The sequence below is a fragment of the Lonchura striata genome, chromosome 6, assembly GCF_050655825.1.
Source record: "Lonchura striata isolate lonStrDom1 chromosome 6, ASM5065582v1, whole genome shotgun sequence".
In the NCBI taxonomy this organism is placed as follows: Eukaryota; Metazoa; Chordata; class Aves; order Passeriformes; family Estrildidae; genus Lonchura; species Lonchura striata.
In genome coordinates this window covers 6851905-6870695 of record NC_140708.1, presented here as the reverse complement: position 1 = coordinate 6870695, position 18791 = coordinate 6851905, and the positions used below count along the sequence as shown (strand labels likewise).

Genomic DNA, 18791 nt, shown 5'->3' with positions numbered 1-18791 from the left:
AAAAAACCTCATGAGCTGACCAAATGATGACAAAGTACGGCTTAAGACTATCCATGTGAAGAGTCAAAAGACATGAAATCATGGCTACAAAGTTTATTTCTCTTGATTTCCTGATGCCCCTGGAATGATTTGGGCCTCAGGAGGCACCTGGGAGCCTCCGTTTGTGTCCTGGGCGGGGCCGTGGCTCTAAAAGGGGTAAAGGCTGGAGGAAGGGGGGTCCGGGGGGGAGAGGAGCAGGGGCTGGGATCGGCGGTGCCCTGGGCATTTGCATCTGGGAGCGGCCGCCGCTTTCCCGATGGGAGCCCTGGAAACGGAGCTCGGAGTCCGTGAGAGATGCGAACGCTGCAGCTGGAGCGCTGAGAATGGAGGCTCTGCCGAGAATGTCGTCTGGTGAGTCTCCCGATGTCCCGTAGCTAATGCTGTGCTGGCACCGAGTCGCCTCATTGCGATTTAAACTCTCTTGAAAGACGCTGAAATTACAAACTGGACTACAACATGCGCGCGGGGAGCTTCGTGTCCCTAAGGAAATGCTTTAGGGATGTGCAGCTTCTGAGCTGCAGCAACAATCCCCGCTCCCACAGAAACCTGCTGGGCCGTGGTTCTAGAGCAAGGGTGCCAGAAATGTGGCACCTTCAGTGCCACCCTAACAGGGATTTCCCTGGGAGCTCTCAGGCTCGGGAGGAAATGGTGTTCCTGCCCCTCTGGGAAAGCAGGGAGCGGGATCGGTGCTGCAGCTGTGTCTTTTTCCCGCTCTCCGCAGCTGTTCCAAGGATGCCCTGGAGTGCTCTGGCTCACGGCAGGATAATCGATCTGTGTGCCTGGGTGCGCAGCTGGGTCAGTCACTGGGCTCCCGTGGAACCCCTGAGGTTGGAAAAGCCCTTCGTGCTGCTGAAATGGCCCCAGGACAAACCTTCCCAAGCTGGAAGCAAAGCCAGGGGCAGGGAGGGAAATCCAAGAGGGTGGTGGGAAGGGCTTTCTCCCAGCTCTGGACGCCCTCAAGGCAGGGGTGATTTCTAAGTGTTGTTAAATGCTGCAGCAGCTCTGTCCCTACGTGAGAGCAGCCTCAGCTTGGGCGAGCGTGAGGATGTCCAGCTCTTCCTCAGGGCTTGGAGCACGGCAGGGTGCAGAGCTCAGGTTAAATCTTGTTTAAACACTTTTAATATCAAAATGTATTAAAACAGAGACCGAGGAAATACCACACGGAAGTCTGTTGCAAGCATAGGTACCAGCTGCCTTTATTAAAGATCCACGTTGACAGATGTTTTGTCAGACCACTCTGAGGCCAGAATGTGTCCAAAAAGCTTCACTAACCCCTTGTTCTTCTGCTGGTAGGGCAGCGTCTGACCCCAGGTCTCGGGGGCTGCGTGGAGATTCCTCCCTGGAGCAGGTTCACCCCGTGAGGATGAGCCACAGAGGTTCAGTTCTTGGAGCAGGTGAGGATCTCTTTTACTTAGTAATTGCTTTTGCTGGTTTTAATGTCACAGCTCCGGTGTTCCTTCAGGCATTGTGCCCTGCAACAGCACTCGCAGCTCCTGTGCTGGGCAGGGAGCAGTTCTGCTGTGGGAAATGGACTTGCAGAAAATTGTCAGAGTTTGACAGGAGGTTTACATAGTATGTATCTGAATGGAAAATTTGAGATAAGAAACGCTGACTTAGAAATGCCATGGAATAGGACATTGAGAGAGATAAATCTTCCTCGCACAACGCACCAGTTTATCAGATTATGCCCTTTTCTGACCCAGAAATAAGGCAACTGAGAAGTGTTTTTAAAAACTTTTATTTCATTTTCAGTCTCACGTGAAGGGTGAGACAATACAGATGTTATAATTCATGCCACCGCAATCAGAAGCCAACTATTTCCTAATTACAATACATTATAAGCGTTTCTTGGCCTATTAGCTTTTGCTACACTATGCCTTAAAACCAATCATCTGAAATTACCCCTCATGAATCTTATTAGAATGCATCTTTCATAGTTCTATTTCTCTAAAGTATCTAGTCTTATTTACAAACTCATCCTTTAAAACTTGTTTCCAGTTCCATTTCTCTCTCAACAGGGACGTGCAGTGAAGGACGGTGCAGCAGGGAAGGGGAGTCTTTACAAACTCTATCAGTATTTCTCCCAAAATTGGGAGAAATGGGGTGGAGCAGAGATGGGGGTGGTTTGGTTTTGTCTGGGCCGGTTATTCCTTGCGCAACGTTTTAAATCTGTTGTAGGATTTACTCTCCAGTATCTTTCTAACAAAAGCTGACAGAAATGTAGGTCCAGGGTTAGAAGTTGGGTCCATTCGCTGCAAAACCTTGCCCAGGCTGGAGGACCGGGGTGATGGCCGCTCTCAGCAAAGGTTACCTATGAATACCGTGTCAGATTTCCCTCGGTGCTGGGCAGGACAGGTGAGGGCTTGGATCAGGAATTCTGCAAACAAGGCCTGTGTGATGTTGGTTTCTTGTGTTTTTCAGGGCGCCAGGGCTGGCACAAGGACTCGTGCAGGTGCCGCTCTGGCACGGGAGCCGTTGCCCTGTGGAGCCATTTTAAAGGTGTGATTATGGAACATTTTAGAGGCCGTTTCTGGAATTCCATTTGTAGCTGGATCTCGCTCCGAGTGCAGCGGTCCAGACTTGTGCTCACCTTGGTACAGCCTGGGGCTGGAGCAGTTTTCCAGGGAAGTGGAGATGGCTGAGGACCGGCGCTCTGGGAAGCAGGGACCCGCTGGGATTTGCATTTGCAAAGCTGACGTAAAGTTTGTAAAAGCGGCCCGAAATTCTAATTCCTGCGGTTTCTGGGGAGGAGGTGCAGGTCACCCCGAGAGCGAGATCAGAACTCGTTTGTGGCGAGGAGTCTGAGGTCTGTAGGTGCCACACCTGTCAGGAGCTGTGTGCTCAAGGCAGTCCCAGCCCCGGAGGGAGGCTGACGGGCTCTGCTCACGGCTGTCCCCAGCTGTCCCCAGCCCGCTGCTCAGCCCTGGAGCTGCTCTGGATCCGGGCTGTCCGTGCTGGAGCGCCCTGCTCCCCGCAGGGCCCTGCCCTAACCCACGCAGAGAGAGCCCTGCCGGCCAGAGTTTCCTTTTTTCCTTTGCGATCGCTGCGCGCTCAGCAGGGAAGGGCCGGGGCTGCTCTTGGGCCGGGGGCACTCGGGGCTCAGGCAAACCCAGCCCCGGCGCGTGGGGGTTCACAGAGCGAGCAGCTGCCGGGGCTCAGGAGCGCTCACGGCTCTTTGTTCCGAGGCAGCCGGAATTTCTGACCCCGGCCTTTATTTGGCTTTTCCAGCCCAGCGCCTTCGCTCGGCTCCGCTGCACCGAGGGGACTTTTGCTCAACGCCTCCTGTCAGAAGGTGCAAACTCTCCGTTCAGCCCACACAGCCCCAGCCCTGCCCTGCGAGCCCTTCCCCATCGTGCCCATGCGGTTTCTCTCTCGCTCAGCCGGGGCAGGCTCTCACTGACAGCCACAGAAACAGAAGGGATTGTCTTTTATTTCATTCTTTTCCTGCTTAATGCCCGCGTCTTGTACTTGCACATCAATCCCAGCTTCTCCCGAGGCTGCAGATCAAATCTTTCAGTGTCCGTGGGAGTTTCTGGTTTTCCCGTTCCCACGTCTCCCCTCTCCCTCTGTATTTAAAAAAAATAAAATTATTAATGGATTTTGTTAAGCATTTGTTGCATATATTAACATAAAGAAGGTGTTATCGTTATTATTATTATTATTATTATATAATTTAAATGTATAATTTTGTTATAAGATTTTAAAATTATGGTGTTAAATTTTATTTATTGTTATATTAGTTATTCTTATTTTTGATATTTCTTAAAGTTGTACACTTTTATAAGTAGATTTTATGTGATTAGATACATTTATAAATTTTATTAAATTTTTATATTTATGTTTGTGTGTTAATAAAAGAAAATTTATTGTTGGTTTTTTGTAAAACTGTGTATTTAATATTTTTATATTTGTTAGAAAGGTATTTAGCGTAAGTGATGTAGAATTAGATCGTTTATTTAGATATTTCAATTGATTTAATTATTTTAGTGTTGTTGAAGTAATAGGTGGTATAAAATGTGATCCTACCATTTTTAAGTTTCAAGGCTTAAAATTACTTTTATATTTTGATTACTATTGATGGATAAATGACTTTTTTGTTTTAAATTGGTAACTATTTTTCTATTAAGAGCTAATAATGTAAGGGCTTTTTAATTATATGGATTACTTGTAATGTTTTTTATTGGTATATTAAGTAAGTAGGTAAAGAATGGATTTTTTTGAGAAGCGCTACATAAATACAAAGTATTTAAACTTGAAACTTTAGTTAAAGTTACTTAAATGTTTGTTTTAGGTTGGTTAATTGGTAAAGTGATATAATTAAAAGTAAATAAAGTAAATAGAGTAGAAGTATAATATTTGATAGAATTTTATACTTTGTAAGTTATTAAATAAGATGTTTATAATATTGATTTTTATATTTATAAAGAAACCTAAAGTTTCTATATTTTGGTGGGTGCAGTACAAGACGTCAGGTGTATGTTGCAATTCTCGCGTAATCTACATTTGTATTTACATAGTGTAGTGTATCTTTGTATTTACATTGGTGTTTTATTTGTGGAGTGGCGAGTGTGTTTTTTGTGTGATCTGGTTTTATGTTCCTTATTGAAATTGACTTGGGTTTTTGTACTTGTTGAGATATAAGTAAACTTTATGTTTTGACATGAGAAATAAGTCTTGTTAAGTTTTGTTTTATAAAATTGTATAGAGACTGGCAAGATAATGGTATAGGTTGTTATAATTTTTCAGTTATAAGCATGAAGAAATATAAGAATAAAATAATGTACGTAGTAAAGAAGAAATTGACAATAATTAGGAATTACTTAGATAACATCTATAATTAGTAACATAGGTGAAATTATATCATTACTAAGTATTAAAAGATGGTACGTTATTTTAGAGTTTTTAACAGTTGATAAATGTTAAATTAGTAGCAAGTTAAATAATTATGTGTGGATAATGATTTTTTAAGTTTAAAATAAAAATAAGTTTATTTGTTATATCGATAAAGTTAAATTGTTAAGTTAAAATTATTTGAATTTTATTTTTGACGTAGAAAATATTTGGGTTTCTTGTTAATTATTTTATTTAGGTAGAGTTAGGGTTAGGTTCTAGTTTAAATTTTAATTGGTGAATGTTACTTAATGTATTTTTATATAATGTTTCTAAAAATAGTAGTTAAGAGTAAAAATGTTAGGATTAAAGATGAATTACATTATTTAATAATCGGATTTTTTTAGAAGTGTTTTTAGAATAGATTTGAGTATAGTAAACTTTTTTTTAAAGATTTGAAAGTGGTTATGGACAGGATTGTGAGTTTGGATTTGGATATTGAGAGTGTGAAGGTGGAGAAAATGTATGAGAGAGCGATTACTTAGTGTGAAACTTAGAAATAGAAATTCATGTTGTAGTCGGGTTTTATATTAAAGTGATTTTGTAATAATAACTGAGGAAAGTGATAAGATTAACAGTTTGGAGGAGGTTTTTAATGAAATATATTTTTTTTTAGTCTTGAAAAATATTTAAAACTGTGAGATAACATTAGGTTAAATTATAGAGTTAGTGTAGAGATTAGTTAGAGGGTTAACTTGTTTTAAGAGCTGTATAAGTAGAGAATAAAAAAGTAGGAATTAGAAATTTTATGTGTTTTTTAGATCATTATATAAAGAGATAATAAAGTATATGAAAGTTGGTTGTAAATATTATAATAATATTTAATAAATATTGCTTATTATAAAAATTATTATATAATTAGTATATTAGTAGTAAGTGTTTGAAGAAGTTAGGATAACTTTAAAAATATATATTAAGGAAATAGAGTAAAATTCTTAAATAGCATGATATGAATAGTAATTGCTATTTTTTGGTGTTACTTATAAAAGATAAAAAGAGTAGAGATTGTAATGAAGAACAGAATTTTTGATGAAATTGATGACATAATACACTATATTTTTTTAACTTCTGAATAGGTGTTTGTTAGTGTTTTCTTTTAGTTGTTGTAATTTGAGTAGTTTCATTTTTTTTTAAATAAAATTAACCATATACTGTATAGTTTAGAGAAGTGATTTTTAATAAAATTTAGGGTAAGTTATATTACATAATATTTAAATTTAGACTGAATGAATTTTGATAGTAAGGAATAATAAACTTAATTTTAATAGATAAAAAGAAACTTAATGTATTTATTTAAATGCATTGACATTTAAGTTTGTTTGATTTTATTAACACTTAACATATTGAATGTTATTATTTATAAGTATTGAAGGTTTTTTAAGTCTTTTGGTTTTGGAGAAATTTTAGCTTGTTGAGTTGAGATTATTACTTATATCTTTACAGAGTGGTTTTATTTATTGGGAGATATGTTTCTTAGTCATAGATTTTTATTTATGTTACATTTCAAATGGTACTAATTTGTGTAGTGGGTTTTGTTAAATGTAGGATATCGATTGGATTGTTTTATATTTTTTGTGGGCTTGGACAAATGGTTTTTGTTTTTTAAGAGTTTTTGATTTAGAATTTGAAGAGTATTTGGCATTTGGAAGAAATAAAATCGGGGGTTTTTTGGATACGGTCGAGCTGTATTTTTAATGTTAGCAAGGACTAGTTTTGGTATGTTATTTTGATTTTTTTGTTTGCTTACGGGGAGGGTCTCCTGTTAGATGTGGAAGCCTGAGACTGGCACAAGGAATTTTTGTCTAATGCTTGATGAGTCTGTTTTATGGGGAGGAGGTGTTATTTTAAGTTTTATAAAATACACTGAGAATTAGTTAAAATCATGGAAGAAACATTATGGTAATTAAAGGGCGCTACGTTTAAAGAGCTATAAATCTTTTTAAATAGCTGCTTGACGTAAGGCGAGCTTAATCTCCCTTTTCTGCCCCAGAAAGCATCGGGCACGTCCGCATCAATGGCACCACCTCTGCCCACTGCTCCTGCTCCACCCGACCAAAAGCAAGAGCAAAAGTTGGTCGGGCTTTAAGAACTTGCAATAACTTTGAAGCAAAAGAAATCACGTTTGTCTCCCGTGCTTTTTCCTTTCGGGTGCCGCACTCACCTCTGCGGACACGCGCCGAGCTCTCGCTGCAGGAACCCGTCAGGCCTCGGTGGCTGTGAGTTCACGCTCCTCTCCCCGGGGAATTGAAAGAATTGCTGAGGAATTGCAGAAATGTTTTCTGGAGCCTTTCCCCTTCGGTGCCCCTGTGCTGTGTGGGACGAGGGCAGAGGAGCCTCGGGCTGGAAAGGGGCAGGAGAAAGGCAAAGGGACCCGCCGGTGTCCCCAGGGCACCGTGGGGAACACAACGGACACCGCGCGGGCACGGGGAGGTGAGGAGTGACAGTCTGGGCCAAAATCCCAGCTCACCCCAGGGAAATAAGTGAGGGACATTTTGGAGGGGAAAGCTGAGGTCACGAGTTCACCCAGCCCGGCCACGTTGTGTTTGCGCAAAGCGGCACCAGAGGTGAAGGTCAATCCTGAGCCAACCCTGCTCAACCTCTAAGTCCCAGAATAAATTCTACAAGCTGTCCACTGAGGGACTAAAAATACACAAAAGAGAACCAAGAGCATTCTGAGAGCAAACCAGTAGGTTCCTGGGAATCCCACTGCAGTGTTGTCACAGCCCTTTTGACAGAGCTGTAAGATTTTTATTTCAATGCTGCGTTTCTCTGCTGGGATCATTCACTCCGTGGGCTGTGGGGATTTTTTGGGTTTGAACTCCCTCACGGTGGCCCTGACACTGCTCAGGAGCTGGAGGAAGAGCAGAGCCAGCGCTCCTGGCAGGGGCAGGGAGTTTTCCCCCACAGCAGATCCAGCAGCTGCCCTCCAGCCCGGCCAGGAGGGATCTGCTTTGGCTCCTGGCTGCTCCAGGTGACATTCCAGCAGCCTCATCTCCCATCCAGCCCGGCCAGGAGGGATCTGCTTTGGCTCCTGGCTGCTCCAGGTGACATTCCAGCAGCCTCATCTCCCATCCAGCCCGGCCAGGAGGGATTTGCTTTGGCTCCTGGCTGCTCCAGGTGACATTCCAACAGCCTCATCTCCCATCCAGCCCGGCCAGGAGGGATCTGCTTTGGCTCCTGGCTGCTCCAGGTGACATTCCAACAGCCTCATCTCCCATCCAGCCCGGCCAGGAGGGATCTGCTTTGGCTCCTGGCTGCTCCAGGTGACATTCCAGCAGCCTCATCTCCCATCCAGCCCGGCCAGGAGGGATTTGCTTTGGCTCCTGGCTGCTCCAGGTGACATTCCAGCAGCCTCATCTCCCATCCAGCCCGGCCAGGAGGGATCTGCTTTGGCTCCTGGCTGCTCCAATGACATTCCAGCAGCCTCATCTCCCATCCAGCCCGGCCAGGAGGGATCTGCTTTGGCTCCTGCAGGGACAGAACATGTTCAGCTGCTCCAGGTGACATTCCAGCAGCCTCATCTCCCATCCCTGCTCCTGCCCCTCCTGCTCTCAGCTCCCTCCCCACCCGGAGCTCAGGCTCCAGTTGATGTTTTAAAGCACGACAAGGCGGTGGCTGGATGCGCTCCCAGCCTGTGCTGAGGCAGAACATCTCTCCTGCAGAAGCTCAGCTCCTTTCAGAGCCTCGGCATGTCCTTTTTCCTCAGGAAAGGGATGCACATCCCTGCCTGCAGCACACCTCCAGTGGGACCCACCTGTGAGAGTTTTCCATCCCTTCTGCACCTCCAGCTGGCTCCCTGGAAATCTCCGAACATCATCGCACTCAAACCTCTGATTTCAAGGCATCTCCGAGGCTCTTGCTTGGCATTTAGTACCCGTGAAGGAAGATTGCCTTGGCTGAAATGCTGCTGGTGAATGATGGCCTCAGGCTGGAAAAGAGGGAGGAGATTTGGGGTGGCTGGAACATACCTGGCAGCTGTGTGGGAGCTCGGGGAGGTCGGCAACAGGGATTGCTGTCAGAGCCCCTCTGCAAACGGCCCGTGCCTCCATTCCCAGGTAATGCCAGCCGTTCCCTGGGGTCCCTGTGGGCTGTCGCTGTCGTCTGTCCGGGCTGAAGCATCCCTGCGTGCCTGTGGGGAGCAGCCCCTGGCCGAGGAGCCGCGGGCAGCCCTTCAGCCGTGTCCGTGCCAGCGCTGTCCCGTGCGCCGGTGCCCGTGCCGGGACGTGCGTTCGGCACGCTGCGAGCCACGGGCAGGGCACGGCAGCTCCCGCCCTGCAGAGCCAAGGACAGGAGGTGCTCTCTGCCCTTCGGGGGCTCCGGCGCCTCCAGCCCCGCACCGGGCACAGCCGGAGCGGGAGCAGCGGCCCCGGCGGAGCGGCTGCTCCCGGCCGCGGCGCCGCAGCCCCGCTCGTCCGGCGGGGCTCCCCGGGGATGCGGACACGGGTCGGGGGAGGCGGGCGCTGCTGCTCGCAGGGGAGCGCGGTGGCCACGGGGCTACCGGGGCGGGGGGGCTCGGCATCCCGCGGGGGCTGCGGGGCGGCTCCGTGTCCGCCCGCGGGGCCGGAGGCGGCGCTGCGGGAGCGGCGGTGCCGATGGGGTCCCGGCCCCGACGCAGCCCCGGCTCCCCGCGGCCACAGCGAGAACGGGACCCGAGCCCCGGCGGGACCCGAGCCCCGGGCCGGCCGCAGCTGGAGCGGCGGCGCCCGTCCCGGAGCGGCTCCTCCCGGCCGCGGCGCTGTCGGTCCGGATCCCAGCCCCGATCCCGCCTCGATCCGCCGGCCCCGGCACCCCCTCCCTGCCCGCCGAGGAAGGAGCGGCTCTGCCCGGCTCCCCCAGCAGACACCGGCGGGCCCAGGACCCAAATCCCGATCCCGATCTCAGCTGAGCGCCTCGGACGCCGCGCAGGCCGGGAGCTGCCCCGATCCGATCCCCGCACGGAGCTCCGAGCGCCGGTCCCGCCGCAGTCCGCCCGAGCATCCACACAGAACACGGGGCGGGCGCGGAGCCGCCGCCATTTACGGGCGGGGGGCGGGGCCGGGGGCGGGGCCAGCACAGGTGCGCGCACAGGTGCGCGGGGCCCCAGCGCGCCTGCGCGGGGCGGGGCCGCGGCTATTTAAACCGCGGGGCGAGCGTGGCGGAGCCATTTGGTGCTGGGCGCTCGGAGCGGGAGGTTGCGACCGGTCGGGCTCTATATCTCTGTTTCTTTTGCTTTTCTTGCGCGTTTCTTTTCTTTTGTATTTCTTTTTCTCTATACTTCTCCTATCTGCCCTCCTTTCCTCCCCTCCCCCACCCCCTACACCCTCCCCCCCCCCAAACCCCCCCCCCCCCCCTCCCCCCTAGCCCTCCCCTCCCTCCCTCCCGGGCGGGCCCCCCTACACCCCTTTCCTTGTCCTCCCTCTCTATTCCGCTACTCACCCCTACACTACCCTGTCCCTCCATCCTGTCCCTGTTCCTTCCCTCCCCAGCCGGGCTCCCCCGTCCCCCCTCCCCCTGCTCCCCCCCACGCTCTCCCGGTTCCTCCTGCTGCCTTTCCGTGATACTTTTCCCCCTCCACACATTCCGCCTCCTTCCCCAAAGCTGCCTTCAATCTTTCTTTTCCTTCACCCGGCCCTCCCCACCTGCCCTGCACACCCCGACCTCTCCCCACCGGCCCCCTGTCGTCGTCCCCTTCCCCTCGACTGCCGCTCTGCTCCCCTGTTCTCGTTCCCCGTTCCCCTTTTCCCTCTTTCCTCGCAGCCGTGGGGCTCGGGGCGCCGCAGAATAAAGCCCAGAGGGCCGGAGCCGGCGCCCCCCGCCCTCGCTGGGGTCCCCACACGGGGCCGGAGCCGCTCTGCGGGTCCCCCCATTGCAGTCTAATACACGGCCCGACACTGCCGGGGTGCGGCTTTCCCGACATCACACTGGGGGTCGGGCTGGGGGTCGGGAGGGGGTCCTGGGGGGAGGAGGGTGGGGGGGTTAGGAAGGGCCCCCTCCGGAGGAGGGGGTCCCGGGGGGGGGCCAGGGTGGGCCCCCTCCGGAGGAGGGGGTCCGGGGGAGGGGGCGGGGTGGAGGGGGGGCCTTCCCCCCGCCAGCCCCGACCCTCTCCGGGACCCCCTTCTCCGGACCGGGACCCGGGTGGGGGGGGTGGGGTGGGGGGGGTGGGGGGGGTGGGTGGGGGGGGGGGTGGGGGGGGGGGGGGGGGGCGGCTGGAGGGGACAGCCGGTCGTGTGTTTTTTTATTTCTGTTCACGGCGCAGAGTGACGTGACCCCCTCTGCTCCCCCAACCCCCCCCCCACCCCTCCCCCCCTCCCACCCCACCCACCCCCCCTCCCACCCCCCCCCCACCCCCCCCACCCACCCATTCCCACCCCCCCCACCCCACCCACCCCCCCCACCCCACCCCCCACCCCACCCACCCCCCCCTCCCACCCCACCCACCCACCCATTCCCACCCCCCTCCCACCCCGCCCCCCCCCCCCCGGACCCCCTCCTCCGGAGGGGGCCCTTCCTACCTCCCCACCCTCCTCCCCCCAGGACCCCCTCCCGACCCCCAGTGTGATGTCGGGAAAGCCGCACCCCGGCAGTGTCGGGCCGTGTATTAGACTGCAATGGGGGGACCCGCAGAGCGGCTCCGGCCCCGTGTGGGGACCCCAGCGAGGGCGGGGGGCGCCGGCTCCGGCCCTCTGGGCTTTATTCTGCGGCGCCCCGAGCCCCGCGGCTGCGAGGAAAGAAGGAAAAGGGGAACGGGGAACGAGAACAGGGGAGCAGAGCGGGGCATGCGGGAAGGTGGGGAGGGAGGTCGGGCTGCGGAGGAAAGCGGGCGGGGAAGGGAAAGGCCGGCAGGGGGAAAGAGGGACGGGACAGAGGAGGGAAGAGAGAGGGAATGGAACGGAGCAGCGGGGCAGGGACAGGTGAGGGACGAGTGGGGGGGTCGCGTTTGGGGGAGGAGGGAGAGTGGGTTTAGGGGAGAAAAAACAGAAATATGGAGAGAAGGAAGGAAGGGTAGATGGTGGGACGGGAGGGGAGGCCGAAATGGGGCGAGAAGGAAAAGGAGGAAGACAAAGAAGGGGAATAGGAGCAGAAGGAAGGAAGAGTAGAAGGGGGCACAAACGGGGAGCGAAAGCAGTCGGCTTTGGGGAGGAGAGGAAAACGGGGGAAAGGCAGGGAAAGAAGGGGAATGGGAGCAGGAGGAAGGAAGAGTAAAGGGGGGGAAGGAGAGAAGGGCGAAGGTGCGGAGCCCGCACAGAACCCACCACCCGCACTGCGCTCCGAGTGAGCAAATGGCGGCTGCAGCGATTCCCGGCACTTAAATAACCTCGGCCCCACCCCACGCAGGTGCCCCGCGGTCCCGCGCACCTGAGCCAGCGCCGGCCCCGCCCCTGAGGCTCCGGCCCGGCCCCGCCCCTGAGGCTCCGGCCCGCCCGGGATGGAGGCGGGGCCATCGCTCCCGGCCCGCCGGGATGGGCCCGGGGCTGCCGCTTCGGCTCCCGGCGGTGCCGCCTCTGCCCCGGCGGGCGGGTCGGGGTCTCTCTCGGGCCGGAGCACCGGGGCGGCGCCGGGGCCGAGCCGGCGGCGGCGGCGATTTCCCGGGGCTGACCGAGACCGGCCGGGGCGCGGGGACCCCCGTGCCGCCCCAGCACCCCCAAACCCCGCCGCTCCCCGCCGTGCCAGGGAATTTTCTTTTTCCCGGTGCAGGCCGAGACATTTCTGTGAGAAAACTCAAAAGTCAGGGGTACGGTGTCTGAGGGGAGAGAAGAGATTCTGGTATAAATCCAAAACGCGTTGTGAAAAGCAACATGGAACAGCTCATTTGCTCTCCCAGCCCGGTTTCTGTGTGACCGTCTGTGATTCCAGCTGCTCCGCTGGCACTGGCAGCCTGCGGGGCTCGAAGGACTTGCCAGGTGCCCAGCACGACAGAAAAGAACGGGAGAACTCCCCGGCTCTGGCAGCGGAGCCTCTCGGCAGTGTCCCGAAAGCCCCGCAGTGCCAGCATCTCTGCATGGAAGCTGAGGGGCTCCAGCGCAGCCCCTCTGCAGCGTTCCTCTGCAGCTGGCACTGCCCAGCGCCCCTGACCAGGGTTTGGGGTCCCTGCACAGCCCCCGGCGCAGCCCCCTGGCTTCTTCCAGTTCCCTTCAGCCAGGATGATTTTCTCGGGGGTAGGAGCACCCAAAGCCAGCGGAACTGGCCTCAGCCACTTTCCGTGGGATCTCTCCTCTTCCTTCCTCACCAAATTCCCACTGTCAAAACCCAGCTTGAGGCACAGATCCCCATCCCCTCAATCTCTCCAAGGAATTGGGCTCGGATTTCCCAATCCAGCAGGGCAGAAATGCTCTTGTCCTTACCGTGCATCCTAATTGCAGTAATGGCTTAAGAAATAATTGAAAGAAATTAAAGGAATGAAGAGAAATTAAATAAGAGCTGCCAGCTCCAACTAAGGGATGCTCAAACCCCTTACCAACAATTCGCTTTAATTAACCGACTCAAACAAAGTAATTAACACCACATTGATACAGTAGGATTCTTTTTAATCGAGTTATAGATAAATATTGCAGAATGTAAAAACCTTTGTAAATCCAGAAACTCTTTCAAGAGATAGACAGGGCACAGCTGCAGAGAGTCTTGGGGAGTTCAGGGGAAAAACCCCAAAGTTTTCAGTGTTTAGCATCTCCCACCCTGTCGTCACTGACAGCAAACACGGCTTCAGCCTCGGGAAAACACGGAGAGTCAGGGATTTTACAGATCCTGGTCTCACCTCAGCCTCTCAGCAGGTACAGTCTGCAGGGAGAGGGAAGAAAAAGGGTCAGAATGGACAGCCTACTTCCAGAAAATCATCACCATTCATAAAGCACTAAGCAGAGCTGTAAGAACTTCCCCAAAGGTTCATTTCCCTGCGGACTGAGGGCTCTCAGTTGAAGCACGGGCTGGACCTGCCACGGACAGACTCCAGGAAGCCCAGAAGTAAAAGCCACTGGGCCAATTCCATAAAACATTCCAAAATCAGGCTCCTAGGATGTGACCATCTCCTCTCTCACCTGGAGGTGGAAGCACAAGGAATGATCTTCCCTCCTGTGGGTTTTCTGGGATCTGCAGTGAACCGCAGGGGGAAGAAAACAAAGCCTGAATATTTCGCACGACTGGAACAGAAAAGTGGGGAAAAGGGAGGCAGGGGCACTGCTGGGGTGATAACTGGGATCCAGCCTCTCCACACCAATGGAAGCAGAGACTGAGTGACAGAGCCTTTGGGACCACTTTGCTGGGATTCATAGGAAAACGGGTGAGTTTTATTTTGGCAATAAAGCCAAGCTGCTTCTCACCTCATCAGCCGGGTACAGCAGCAGCACCCGCAGGAACCTGGCCAGGTGGCTCTGCCTGGCAGAGGGCTCCCCACTTCCTGGGAATTGTGTGCTACAGGGCTGTGCCACTGGCCATTAAAACAGTTCCCACCTGGCCCTTCACAAAGGCAAGGTGCTTTTTCCATACAGCAAATGGTTTTTGAATTAAGAAGGTAACACTATACTCAACTGGAGAAGAAAAAAGTGAGAGCTGTAAAATTTTCCCACGCCAGGCAAAAAAGAAAGCCAAATCAAACCAAAACGAAAAGTAGCATAACAATGAAAAAAACCCCAAAACATATCAAGCATATTTCAAGAGAGTTTAAATCTGAATGAAGTGATTTACTTAGAGGCTTGAAAATCTGCCATGATGCAAAAATCTAATTGCTGCAATAAAAGCCTTTTCTTACATCACATTTTAGCCCTGAATTTGCAAAAACCCCCGCCAAACTAACAATTCACCACATACAGTTCTTGAGTCATTCCTGTCCTTGAGCACGAGTCAAGCTAAAGTTATGGAGACAAGAAAAACATAAGTGACTCAATGCTGCTCCTTTGGAAATTACAGAATCAGAGGGAGGGTTTTCCTTAGCTTAGGAAAAATGCACAGCCAGTTCAGCAGATACTGAATAGCAGGGAAGTCAGGAGATACGTGCTTTGCTGTCAGAGACAAACATATAAATAAATATTTACATTAAGCCAGAGGTCTACAGATGGTCTGATCAGAAGTCTTGATGCAGAAAACCAGCCCTGGGGTATCCTCTTAAGGGACACAGGAGGAACTCCTTGGCTGGGACACAGCCTCGCTCAGCGCTGCTCCCATGGCTCTCGGCTCTTTGCCAGTGCTTGCAGTGTCCCCGGAGATCCCAGAGGATGGCAGGGCCAAGGCTCCCGTTCGCTCCTCCGGCACTCAGCGAGTGTTTCCTGCCACGCCCCCTGTGCAGAGCAGCCACGCGCGGCTCGCCGGTGCTCAGCCCTGCCTCCAGGGCTTTGAATGGCACATCCACCTGCAAAAGAGGCAGGGAGAGCTTCTGGCTCACACGCGGGATTTGACAACACAAAGAGCACGCGTGGGTGTCAGAAAGGGCTCAAATCCCATCTCACACCACCGAGAGGGGGAATGGAACGGAGCAGCGGGGCAGGGACAGGACAGGACAGGAAGGAGCCGGGTTTGGGGGGGACACGGAAACGGGGGAAAGAGAGGTAACTGAACACGGGCAGGAGCATGGAGCGGGAGAGAGAGGGACAGGAGGGGATCCTCCCGGCGCCCCGGCTCCGCCCCGGCTCAGCCCCGCCCGGGCTGCTGCGCTCGGCAGAGCTCGGCTCCGTTCGGCTGGACTCGGCTCCTCGGCCAGCTTCGGCTACTTTCGGCCACGCTCGGCTATTTCCGGCCGCATTCGCCTCCATTCGCCTCTTCGGCAAAACTCGGCTCGCCTCGGCTGAACTCGGCAAAGCTCGGCTCCGCTCGCCTCCTCGGCCCCTTTCGGCCGCTTTCGCCCACGCTCGCCTAGTCCCGCCCGCTCCCGCCTCCATTCGCCCATTCCCACAGCTCGGCTCCCTCCGCCCGGCCGCGGCTCCCTCCGGCTCACACATTTCCTCAGGGCACCTCAGCACAGGTTGCCCACAGAAGCTGTGGCTGCCCCCGGATCCCTGGAAGTGTCCAAGGCCAGGCTGGACAGGGCTTAGAGCACCCTGGCATGGTGGAAGGTGTCCCTGCCCATGGCAGGGGGTGGAACGGGACGAGCTTTAAAAAAAGGTGCCTTCCCATCCAAACCCTTCTGGGATTCCACGAATCTGTGAACCGCTCCCGGCAGAAGGGCTAGATTTCCATTGTGGTTCGAAAATGCTGCTGCAAGAACACGAAGAGAGATTTCAAATACTGTTAAAGTGGCACAACCACATCAAAAATTACGTCTGGGGGTAAAGTGGCAACTCTGCAATTCCAACCTCTGATACCAAGGACACATGGAGGGCTGAATCCTGGAGGTCCTTACATGACAGGATTTCTAGAGTTATCCATCCCCAGTTTGCTGCTTAGGGTTAGAAAATGTGGAATTCTGTTCTTAAGGGGTTACCACATACCATCAACGTGAGAGACGGGGATGCTGATGTTTGATCAGAGTCCTGGAGCAGCCTGGAGCACGCTGGCTTCCCGAACCAGGTCTGCTGCCTTGTCCGTGTAGGGGTAGGGCTTTGTCCTCAGCCTCAGCAGGATCTGTCAGCAAAGGAGGAGAGAAAAGTAGAGTGCACCGGCTCCCAAGTGTGGGGGAACCATGTGCTGCTAAGGAAGACCACGTGCTGAAAGTGGTTGGAAGCCGGGCGGGTTTTGGGAGGACAAATTCCATATTACTTCTGCAGGATTCTGTCTACAGTTCCTGCTCTACAAACCGAATACATCAAACGACAACAACAAACAAACAAACAAAAAAACCCCACATTAAATCAACAACAACAAAATAATCACTCCTACCTCAATAACCCCATACTGCCCCAAACCATTCCAAGGAGGGCGGCAGGAGGGGCTGGCAAAGGCAGGGCCCCGCCGGGCCCCCCTCGCCGCTGCCATCCTTCTCCAGCGCCGCCGCTGAGCCGCCTTCAGCCCAAAACCCACCCAAAAATACCCCAAAATCGTCCTAAATGCCCCCAAAAAACCCACCCAAAACTACCCAAACCCTCCTAAAAATATCCAAAAAACTCACCATAAAATGCCCCAAAACCAGCCCAAAACCCTCCCAAAAATACCCCAAAAAATCCACCCAAAAATATCCTAAAACCCACCAAAGAATACCCCAAAGCCCTCCCGAGAATACCCGAAAACCCTGCCCATAAACACCCTGAAACCCCGAATTAACCACTCTGAACCCCAAAATATCCCTGAGCTCCTCATACCCCAAATTTTCCTCCCCAACCCCCAAATTCCCCCCGACCCCCAAAATTCACTTCTGGGTCTCGTCCTCGGGGGCCGGCGGCTGCCGGGGCCCCCCCAGGCCCGCGGGCGGCGCCCCCAAACCCGGGGGGAGTTCGGGGTCCGAGTCGGGGTCGTCCTCATGAGCCACCAGCCTGGGGACCCAAAAACCGGGGGGAACCCCGAATCGGGGGGGGACCCAAAATTGGAGGGGGTTCTGGGGGGTTCTGGAAGGATTTTGGGGCATCCCAGGAGGACTTTTGGGGTCTCAGGGGGTTTTGGGAGTCCCAGGAGGAATTTCAGGGGTCCTAAAGGGAAATTTGGAGGTCCCAGGGGGAGTTTTGGGGTCCCAAAGAGAATTTTGGGCGTCCCAGGGAGGGCTTTGGAGTCCTGGGGAGAAGTTTGGAGGTTTCAGGGGGTATTTGGGAGGAATTTTGGGGGTCCTGGGGGGGGGTTTGGGGTCCTGAAGGGAATTTTTGGGTTCCCGAGGCTGTTTTTGGCGGTCCCGGGGCTGTTTTTGGGGGATCCCGCCGGGTATTTTTGGGGGTGCCGGGAGTGTTCTTGGGGTCCCCCCTCACCAGTCCATGGCCGGCTCCACTCCCCGGTTCCCGGTCAGCGCCAGCGCCTTCGCCCTGCGGGACCGGGGGGCTCCCGGTTATTTTTGGGGGGTCCCAGAGGGTTCTGAGGGGTCCCGGGGGGTTTTTTGGGGGTCTCGGTGGAGTTTTGGGGGTCCCGGGGGCTCCGGGGCCTGTCCGTGTGTCCCGCCCCCCCCAATCCCATTCCCGGTGCCGGGTCCCCTCCGGCTGCTCCCGCCCGCCCTCCCCCGCTGTCCCCCCGGTGCCGCCGCCCTCAGCGCGCCGGGCCCCGAATCCCACCTCCAGCAGCGCCTCCAGAGCCGCCCGAGCCCGGTCCCACCGCCCGCCGCCATCACGGCGACGCCGGGCTCGCGACACGTGGGGGACGGCGGCCGGCGAGGGACAGAAAGGCACAAAGCGTTCCGGTACGGACGGCGGCCGGAACGGGACAGAAAGCCTCCCCCGCCGCTGCCATCCTAATCCGGCGCCGCCGCGGAGCCGCCTCCAGCCCTCCCCTCACTCACAGACACCGCCCCGCTCGCCGCTCGCTGCCGCCCCTCGCCCCGTCTCGGTGATTTTGCCGGGCGCTGGCTGGGGGGCCGCAGTACCGCCCTGTGTCCACAAGGCGGCAGCACTTTTCAAGCGAGTCCGCGCCAAGCCACTCCCAAGAGGGCGGTCGGGCTGCAGTACCGCCCTGTGTCCACAAGGCGGCAGCACTTTTCAAGAGAGTCCGCGCCAAGCCACTCCCAAGATGGCGGCCGCGGGCGGCGGGCTGCAGTACCGCTCTATGCCCACACGGCGGCAGCACCGCGCCGTCCCCGCCGGCACGGCCTCGGCAGCGAACGCCCCAAAGCGTCCGCGCGGGAAAGAACGGAACAAAAAGCCTGCCTGCGACCCGACAGGAACCGAAAGAAAAAAGCTTTACTCTTAAGCTGCATTTCAATACGCTTTATTTTTCTATTTTTCATATTTATATTCACATTCGGATTTGTAATGGATATTGATGGAAAATTATATTTTCATAATTTCTTACATTTATTCCTATTATATTTTATTTCAGATTTTTATACG

The 18791-nt window shown here is 53.4% G+C and overlaps 1 protein-coding gene and 1 pseudogene across 4 annotated transcripts; both read right to left on the bottom strand.

The window, feature by feature from the left end:
• Positions 1 to 8735: 8735 nt before the first annotated feature.
• On the bottom strand, positions 8736 to 9994 carry LOC146767018 (uncharacterized; annotated as a pseudogene).
• Positions 9995 to 13416: 3422 nt separating this feature from the next.
• Positions 13417 to 18469, bottom strand: LOC144246636 (UBX domain-containing protein 1-like). Of its 4 annotated transcripts, XM_085583986.1 has the most exons (7): positions 18021 to 18469; positions 17724 to 17777; positions 17181 to 17300; positions 16323 to 16455; positions 15830 to 16089; positions 14934 to 15247; positions 13417 to 13683 (listed from the first exon to the last, which is right to left on the bottom strand). In XM_085583986.1, the coding sequence occupies exons 1-4, from the start codon at positions 18071 to 18073 to the stop codon at positions 16446 to 16448; spliced, it is 237 nt and encodes a 78-aa protein (XP_085440112.1). In that variant the 5' UTR covers positions 18074 to 18469; the 3' UTR covers positions 13417 to 13683; positions 14934 to 15247; positions 15830 to 16089; positions 16323 to 16445. The 4 variants fall into 4 exon arrangements, 2 of the variants coding, with proteins under 2 accessions (XP_085440112.1, XP_085440111.1); XM_085583985.1 differs by lacking the exon at positions 15830 to 16089; XR_013340296.2 differs by lacking the exons at positions 15830 to 16089; positions 17181 to 17300 and having other exon boundaries at positions 18021 to 18108.
• Between the last annotated feature and the right edge of the window lie 322 nt (positions 18470 to 18791).

Coding starts and splice junctions, on each gene's coding strand:
- LOC144246636 (XM_085583986.1), bottom strand. CDS start 18,073: ATGGCGGCGGGCGGTGGGACCGGGCTCGGGCGGCTCTGGAGGCGCTGC. Junction 17,778..18,020: donor CTCTGGAGGCGCTGCTGGAG/GTGGGATTCGGG, acceptor CCGGTCCCGCAG/GGCGAAGGCGCTGGCGCTGA. Junction 17,301..17,723: donor GTGGAGCCGGCCATGGACTG/GTGAGGGGGGAC, acceptor TTGGGTCCCCAG/GCTGGTGGCTCATGAGGACG.